Source organism: Gouania willdenowi, chromosome 16 (assembly GCF_900634775.1).
Source record: "Gouania willdenowi chromosome 16, fGouWil2.1, whole genome shotgun sequence".
NCBI lineage: Eukaryota > Metazoa > Chordata > Actinopteri > Blenniiformes > Gobiesocidae > Gouania > Gouania willdenowi.
Window position 1 is genome coordinate 16653903 of NC_041059.1, and position 9468 is coordinate 16663370.

The 9468-nt window shown below is 37.8% G+C and overlaps 1 protein-coding gene across 1 annotated transcript; it reads right to left on the reverse strand.

The window, feature by feature from the left end:
* Window positions 1-3306: 3306 nt before the first annotated feature.
* Window positions 3307-4937, reverse strand: hoxa2b (homeobox A2b). Its single transcript, XM_028470488.1, has 2 exons — window positions 4362-4937; window positions 3307-3896 (listed from the first exon to the last, which is right to left on the reverse strand). The coding sequence occupies exons 1-2, from the start codon at window positions 4756-4758 to the stop codon at window positions 3307-3309; spliced, it is 987 nt and encodes a 328-aa protein (XP_028326289.1). The 5' UTR covers window positions 4759-4937.
* Window positions 4938-9468: the final 4531 nt, after the last annotated feature.

The window sequence follows — 9468 nt, forward strand, 5'->3', positions numbered from 1 at the left end:
ATCATTATGTTTTAGTCGATAACTAACTAGAAATTCTTCCATGACACATGAATGTTGTGCCCATAATAACCACTGGTAAAGCTCTGTGGATTAAATGCGGAAAGATTGGAAAACAACCCTGTTATTTGGAGGGAGGGAGATTGTAGAGGGAAACCACAAGTGCTCAGGAAGGAAACATTTAGCATTGGTAGCCCTACATATGTCTTCCTTATTCTATATTCAACAAAACATTCAGTTTGAAAAAGCAGTAGAAGTTATAACGCTAAACCACAGTCCAAAAACAGGAATGCAGACGTTTATTTATTAGTATCCAAAATGACCATAGCAGCAGTTGTATGTCATTGACTGCCTTGTCTATGGGAATAATGATCATTATTATGAAGTGGGTGTATCCAGTGTTTGCTCATATTGGGTTCAGCATTGTGACCCTGAATAAGACATGAAGTCAAATAAGAAGGATAGGTGTAAACAACTGGAATTTCCATTACATTTATACCCATTTGTCATGTATACTCACAGAAAACAACTTTCAGTCATAGATCATCTAACAATGTTATGAGTTGATTTAACCCAGTGGTTTCCAAACTGGGGTCCGCACACCCAGAGGGGGAGTGACGTCATGACAAGGGGTGAATGGGTGGGTGCTAGAATGGCCTTGCTGAATAATGAGCATGAAAAGCAATATATTAATAAAGAGCTTTATTAGGTTTCTAAAATATGTGATGGCAAATGTTTTTCTGAGATTTGAATAAGAACAGTCAAAATGTGTATTATTTTCAGAAAAGGTCACACTTATTTTACCCTTTTTTTTTTAGTCATGATGGGGAAGCACCAAGAGTTTTTCATTCTTCAAGGAGGGGCACGGCAGAAATAGTTTACACTATGAGCCTTTTATTTAATATTTATTAAAGCTTGTGATGAATTTGTCTCTTAAACCAATTACTCAAACCTGACAATTCAACAAAAAGACTTGTTTTCCCAGTAGTACAAAAACAGCAACTATATCCTCTTACACAAAGATTATTGTTTTGTTTTTTAGAGAATAGCATTCTGTCATATAGTTTATAAAGATGTCAATCACTTATTAGTCATTGTCTGAAAGGCAATTTAAGCCAAACCAGGTGACATTTCTGAGCCTTTGAAGTGAGTCACAGAGGAAAGAAACAGAGATGTGAGTATAGCGCTTTAATAGGGCTTTGTGTCAAGTCTCAGGTTTTATTGTTGCTGCAGGTGTTATGCTCTGTGTGACACAAAAATACAAAAACACCTTCAGCTTCTCTTCAGACAATTTATTATGAGCTGGATAAGTATGATTTAAAAACAGTTCATAAACTATACACTGTCAACTCTAAGCAATAAAAGGCAATGATGTATTAATGTGCAAAAAAATAAATTAAAAAAATCAGAAAGCTCCAGATGTTACAGTTTTTAGGGTGTGTTAAGTCTTTTTATGCTGCAGCCTAATTCTGCGCTTCCTTTTGAATAAATTCACAAAATCCCAGCCTATCAGTCTAAGCTAAACCTGCTTTTCACATCGTGTAGGAGTGTGCATTTTATTCATTGGGCTTTGTCAGGAAAATTTAATGAATATAATTCCATGAGTAAAATGCCAAATTTACTCAGAAGGTCTTGATTCTGGACAGATTTGTGTCTCAGATTTAGCAATGACGCAGCGGGGCTTACACCTCCATCCTTAGGTCATTGTTCACTGTTTCTTACATTTTTTATTTCTTATTCATGCTGGCTTTAGTTGTCCATCTACTACACCCTTTATGAGCCATGGCTTCTCTGTGCCCATTGAAATTCTGACCCCATTATGACCTGGCAGTAGTTCTTCCCGGCTTGGAGAGGAGAGCCAGCTTGACCTCTGACCTGTGGTGTGTGCGTGAGTGAGCGAGTGTGTGCGAGAGAGAGAGAGGGAATGTCAGTGGGCATGTTTGAGGGAGGGCAGGACATATCCAGTTTCCCACACGGCTCCATTCTCTGTCCTCTCCAAACGAATCGTTTCCATTCTTCATATGATAAATGTTCTACTTTCTCACGGATGGAGCAATAAGGTCCAGTATCTGTACCAGATATTGCATTGACCCTACACACACATTGCACTAATTATGGTTATCTATTGGTTTTAGAAAGGTTCATGAATTATCAGTGACTATTGCATCTCCCCCTTAGCCATATTTTAACTATATTTCCATAATTAACATTACTCCATTGATTTTGCTTAAGTTTAATTTGCAGTTGAAAACTGCTGTTCAGATACAAGCTCACTGTCCCATATAGTGAGATTTATCGTATCCATTTGGAACAGTTTCCAGAATCATGTCACGTGGTTTTCATTTTTTCAGTGAGGCTTTAAACACGTGCTGTAGGCAACAGTTATTAAAAACTGAATAAAAGCAATTATATTTCAGATGTATCACTGAAAAAAGTGGAGTTAAATGTTTTAAATTATACTAAACATCTCTGTCCAGTTGAGGAAAAGTTTATAGCAGCCACTGCACTTTACTTTTAAGGAAAAATTGAAATAAAATAGGTTAACTATGCAAATTCACCCCGTGCAGTTTCTTGTTAAATTATAAAATCTATTAAAATTAATAAAAAAAAATTTTTTTAAACAATTGCATGCTGATGCAATTACAATTAATTAACATTGTTTTGTGAATGACAACACCAATTCAGAATTTAAGGATATTACATCATAGATCAGGCTGTAAATTACCTGCTCATTTTATTGGTGGTAACTTTAATTCACAAAGTAAAAAAAAATAAAATAAAAAATCGGCCAGTAAAAAGGCCATTACTAACAGAAAACGCTGTTTTTCTTACATTTAAACGTGCTGTGATGAAAATAATTTATATTTTACTGATATGGACCTTATGAATAATATGCCAAAATCATTTAAACCACATTTTCTTAAATTTAGGTGTACAGTAGATATACAACCTAACTATTGTTTTCCCCTTCATTTGTGGTCAGATATATTTGTCTTATATGGAGATGTTGGGGATTCAAAGATCTATGAAAATCTAAAAGTTTATAATTTATGAGCGAAAAAACTAATTCCTGTAAAAAAAGAAAGAAAGAAAAGAAAGAAAAAAGAGAGACAATAGTGGTGCAAGTTTCATTCAATGTAATGGTTTATTTCCAGAAAAAAAAAATGGAATATACTCTTACAAAAATAAACGTGTTTGTTCACCAAATATGCATGACACAAAAAAGCCATATTAGACTATTTAACTTACCTTAACTATTTTCTCGTCAAGCTAAAATATCAGAGTGAATAAAATATGGATAAAATAATGTCAGTAGCTCATGTTCGTTAGGTCCATTGTAGTGAGTGTTTCTGAGAATAGGTCCAAAGTGTTGGATAATAAGGGAGACGCACTTTGAGCTGAGTCTGACCAGTTTGGACAGAAAAAGGACGAGAAGACGTGGAGATCCGGTGAAGAGGCGTCCAACCCGGGGGAGTCCTCCTCATTGTGGGGGCCTATTGTTGACACGCAGGGTGGAAGATGCTTCAGATTTTTCTCATTTCTGCTCAAAGAATGGACGAAACCCTGGCTTTGGTTCTCATTGTGTCCACCCTGACAGTGCTGTGGGTGGAAATATCTTAGTGTGGCACATGCCCTGCTGTCCTCCTCCTCTGGCCCCACGTCCCGGTTCTCCTTACTGTGGCTCTGCCTTTTGTGCTTCATGCGCCTGTTCTGAAACCACACCTTCACCTGTTTCTCCGTTAAATCCAACAACGTGGCTATTTCCACTCTTCTGGGTCTGCACAGGTACTTGTTAAAGTGGAACTCCTTCTCCAGCTCCAGGAGCTGAGTGTTACTGTACGCGGTCCTCAGCCTCCTGGACGCGCCTGCAGCTCCGCTGTCCGCTGGCTCCGGGGAACCTATAGAATAAAACACAAACTATCATGTAAATTGGGAGGAAAAAAAAACATACCAAGAAAAATGTGTAAATGAGTGTGTGGGTCAGAGTGAAGCTCTGCAAACAAGCAATAAGCAACAGGACGGATTGGGGGGGGGGGGGGGGGGGGGGGGGGGGAGAGATTTATGGGGCCCCAGCAGAATATGATGGGCCTGCGTGGACAGGACAGGACGCAGGGTGAAGATTAATGAACATGCCAGCTGCTGGACCGTGTAAGAATAATCTATCACTCTCCATTACTGTCAAACATTAACACTCGCACACTGTATCTCAAGTCAGTGCGTTACTTGATGAGATTAAGCATGCTTAAATCAAATTCCTATGCGCGCGCTCCAAGGCCGGGGGATGCATGAGCTCCTGGAGGAGAACCCTCAGACACCCAGGAGCCGTTTTATACATGGAGGACATTAATCATTGTGTGTCTTGCCTTGGGGGGAGAAGTGAAGTGGTGAGAAGTCGGCCGTGGTCAACAGAGCAGCAGATGAAGCAGTGGATGAAGCAGTATTGAGCTGCTGGGTTCTCCTGGTGCTCTTCTTCTCCTTCATCCACGGATACTCCGGGGCCAGAGATGCAGCCTGTGGCGGACTGCAGCCTGTCCGCGCCCCCCCCTCCTCCTCCTCCTCTTCCTCTTCCTCCGTGCTGGTGGTGGTGGTGGTGGAGGTGGTGTGTGGAGGGTGGATCAGTGTCGTTAGTGAGAGCTCTGCGCTCTTCTTGATTGATGAACTTTGAAACGCATCACCAGGGTTAGAGAAGGATGTCAGACACTCAGCGAGCGACGGCTGGCTGTTGATGAAACCACTTTCTCTCCCAAATGCGTAATTCATCTCCTCCTTCTTTGGTCCTGATGTAGCCCCACAGGTGGCCAGCAATCATACAAAAATTAATAAGCAGTTTATTTTCATAAATTAGCTATGGTCGTGGTGGGACCTCTTTTCCATAAACCATTGGTTGAATCATGAGGACATGGTGGGATTCAGACCCTTCTGCTGCTGCTGCTGCATGTCACATGATCACCTCTGACCAATGACAATTTGGGGCTTTTGGCAGAAGAAGAAGAAACCACTGTCCCCGGCCTGTGATTGATCGAGAAATCCTGAGTGGTAACGCCTCATTCAGACGCCTTTATTTACACATTTCTGGGAGGTCAGTTTGCTCACCACTGCCCACCTCTCCACCCTACACCCCCCACCCTACACCCCCACCTCAACCCTTCAACACAAACTACAAAGTCGTGCTGCATTTTTTCCCCCCTCTCTCTTTTTTTTTCACGCCCACGCAGCACAGAGAGAGGTGGAATGCGCATGCGTAATTATTCCCTCACAAAAGTTTTTTTCTCATTAGACAAAAAATATATATACTTTATTGTTACAAGTCTTTTTTTGGTTGTTTGTTTGTTTGTTTGTTTTAAAACATATTCAGCTTTTTTCTATTAGTCATTTTGTTCATTTTATTCTTCCAAAGTACAGTATATGCTGTATATATATATATATATATATATATATATATATGTTTTGGCATATCCTCGGCATTAAGCAAAAACCATTCATTCATTAATTTATGAATTGTTCCAAAACTAAATGTAACATGATAGTCATCTTTGTTTTTATCTTATTTTATTTAGATTTTTGTCCATTGTTTGTTTCTCTTGTGTTAAGTATGGATTAACTATTTTGTTTGAACTGTGTTCCTGTTTTAGTCCTGGCTTTGGTGCTTTGTATCAGTAAATATCAGTGATTGTTTTTGTGTTATTTGTCATAACTGTTCTCTGTTGTCATGTTGTATTCTGTGTTGTACTCTGTGTTTTCATGCCTTTTAAATTTTTAGGTTGCCTTTTAAAATCTGGCCAGGGACACCAGATAAAAACTATAGCCTCAGGCTCATTTACAGCATGTCTGTTTATTAATGTGCATTGTCCCTTTTAAATAAACAATAAAGTCAAATTCAAAATTCAAATTCAATCCAAAATTTCTTGTGTGGCTTGAACATGTATCAGAGTGATGTTTTCTTTAAATATTTTATTGTTATATTCTAACCAAAAAATGAAAAGCAATTATTTTAATGTCAAAGAAATAATAAATATAATAAAATAAAATATGTCTAAAGAACACTGTCATTTTGTACTCCTTTTAATTTCATTCATATTTTTTCAGTCTAAGCAGCTACTCTTCACTATTATTTAGCTATTTAGCTGATGTTATAGTTTGTCTGCACTGTGGCCACAGGCTGTTTATTGCCCAGGCTCTAAACAAAGAGCCCTGGTAGCCTGTGTGTCATCAATCTTTCTCACCAAAAGCTCTGACAGCTCTCTGCCCCAACAACACGTTTAAACCACCTACTTGCTTAGATCTCATAGCACACGGTCAGGAAGAGGATAGTGTGTCTGCTGGAGGAGGAATTTAGATTTACAAAAGAGGATACCATAGTATTACCAACTGTTGTTGCTAAAACATTCCATAAAAACAGAAAATAATTCCAAAACGTTTTTCTTTTTCTTCTTTTTTTTTGTCCTGATTGCTCAAAGGATTTTCCGAAGAAAAACTAAATAGGAAAAAACGACTTAGCTACTTTGTTTTATATATATATATAGATATATAATTTTTGTGTGTGTTTTGAGGGAATTAATTGTTCGCTAAGGTGAGTGGGTGTCGTCGGCATTCTTTGAAAATCCTTTTCAGAGGAAGTAAATAAGGTTCTGCTCTGTGTCAAAGAAAGTTTGTTTCTCATAGCATTTGCTTGAATTCAGTGTATAGCAGATTTGCAAGAATAAAAACGGAATATTTGGTTATTTCTATGATCCGAGATGTATGTTTGAAAAGGAATATGTCCAGCTTACATTAAAATGTTTCATTTTGATTTCTGATCAATTTTAATGAACATATATGTATTATTTGCTAAGAAAGGGGATTAGTAAAAAAATGTATTAAAGGAAAGATGAATAAAATACTTTGCATGCTACAAACCCCAATCTTTAAACAGAGCAGAAGAAACACATTTGTTTTATTATTTTTATTTTTTTTCATTCAATTCTTTACATTTAATATTGATCCCATGATACACTGTTCCACTGCGTTTTGCCTGATGCTGTTCTTGCTCTGGATGAGAGGACGGCATTTGCTCTTCGTCTGTTGCCGCGCCATGCACGAGACATCTTTGTGTAATCAAGGAACTATATTTTCAGCTGCGTATACAATTATTATTTCATGGGTGTAATGCGAGAAAATGTGACCTGAAAATAAACGATTGAGCAACTGAAGACTGATTGTTTTTTGTTGTTGTTCTGTTTTTTTTTTTTTTTTTTTTTTGCATAAAATTCTAATATATTTATTGTTCAATTTAGTGCTAGTAGTATAGCAGCAGCAGTAGTAGCAGTAGTAGTAGTAGTAGTAGTAGTAGTAGTAGTAGTAGTAGTAGTAGTAGTAATTTTCTTTTGGGAGTAAGGAAACATGGAAATATACTTCTCTTCCAAAGTTTCATTGTGGTATGTTTTATTTATTAGGGCACCTGGGGTTTATGGGAGGATCTGACTGATATTCCAAGAACGCGTTGTACATCACACAACTGCAAATCACGCAGTTTTGCAAGCCGACGTTCACACACACACACACACACACACACACAAAAAAAAAAAAAAAAAAAAAAAAAAAGGGGGGGGGGGGGGGGGGGGGGGGGAGAGGAGAGAGAGAGAAAAAAGAAAACCGGTGACAACATACACAGATTTTTCCCAAGAAGATTAATTACGGAATGACAGCCAAAAAAATGGTAGCCTATTTGTGAATAAAATATGTGATTGATATTCCAGCTGTTGGATAAAGCAAGAGTTTAAACTTTATTCCCTCCACTAAAAAAAAAAAAAAAAGAACATCGACCACGAGCATGAATCAGGATGCAGCTCACGTGTCCGTTTTATTTATTTATTTATTTTTCATATATGCATGCTTTTCTCATTAATACAGAAAAAATAATGGTCATTATAAGTGTTATTTGAACAAAACAATAAGGTTTATCTTTGCCCTGTAATTTGAGATGCGACCTTCCTCCACCACAGACGTCGGTGTACATGGTATGATGTACGTAGCCGTACCTGCACATTTCATCCACGTTTCACTCCCAGTCCTCACGTTGGCTTTCGTCCAAAACAGCAGCAGAAGTTAAGTGAAACAGACTCTGACTTTACTTTCCTGAACTTCTCCCCCTGTGCAGGCTCTTGGCCTTCTCTGTCATGGGTTTGATGTATGAGGGTCACTAAAGGTTGGTTCAGACAACAGCACCTTTCTGTCCTTCAGCTGGAGCTCCTTCTCCTCAGTCATGTATAAGCGTACATATATTCATCACACACACGTCGTCTTCACTGATTAAATTGTGTCCCTGAATATGGTTTTAAACAATAGGAATATGATTTGGCTTTGAGTGTGTACTTTTTGCCTCTGGGGCCTAATGGGATACATGTGCGACCCTTTAGGGTGTCAGAAGAGGAAAGGGGTAGAAAAGAAGTCTGGGAGGGGTTTAGGCTTTTGTCTAACTGATATAAGTCAACAAGTTTGTCAATTTGGATATATATACAGTAATTAAATGAATGTTTGAGTCACTTTGCCAGATCTCAATCAGGGATATGGTCTAAATAGGCCAATGAAGAAAAACATCAACACAAGTACAGGCTAATGCACTATTTTGGTTCAAATCCCCCCTTTTTCTCTGACATCTGAATCCAACGGCCCTTTGTCAGACTACAACATTTTGCTCAGAATACTGTGAAAAACAACTATAGAGCAAAATGATGGAATGAATGAATGATAACACACATTTTGAAGAATCCCGTTATGTAAATAAGTGGAATCAAACAGTATTTAGTGCCTCCATAGATTTAGTTCTATAGTTTTTATCATTTCTGGTCATACCGCGATCTATAGGACCAAGACTGATCCTTGTATTTTCTGTTCCTGTTTTAATAAAGATAATTTCTATCAAAATGATTATGATTATCTTTTTTTAACTAAAAATAAACATAATAAAACTCCATATTTTTAATGCTTTGTTAACTTTCCACTCTCTCTTTCTCAATGACCCAATGCCATTGCTTACCCCCTTTTGAGAAACACAGGGTTGATGCACATATGTCAAACTCAAGGCCCGAGGGCCAAATCCTCGTGTAAATTAAACTCAACAATGTGCAGGGGCTCACAGTTTTTCCAGTGCTTCTATCACAAGATGGCCGTAATTTTTTTATTAGATAACATTTTACTTACTTAAATAGAATCTGGTCAGAAATCTAGGAAATTTAAAGCAAAGACCCTGTTGGGACTGATAGCTGTCACTCATTGCTTGCATATTGTTGGTTTATTACATATTTTGTATTTTATGTATTGTATGTGCAAACTAGGCCACATTATGTGGAAATTACTCATTATTCATGCATAAAAAATGACCTTCATGAGATCGAACTGCTCCGTATTTGGCCCCTGAACATTGAGTTTGACATCCGCTAATGGATACTTATATGCTGTTTTAACCTAAACAATGAACAAAGTAAACAAAAG

Excerpts from the sequence above, each read along its gene's own strand:
- hoxa2b (XM_028470488.1), bottom strand. The coding sequence starts at position 4,758 with ATGAATTACGCATTTGGGAGAGAAAGTGGTTTCATCAACAGCCAGCCG. Across the intron at positions 3,897-4,361 it reads ACTTCACTTCTCCCCCCAAG|GTTCCCCGGAGCCAGCGGAC; the intron begins GCAAGACACACA and ends TTTATTCTATAG.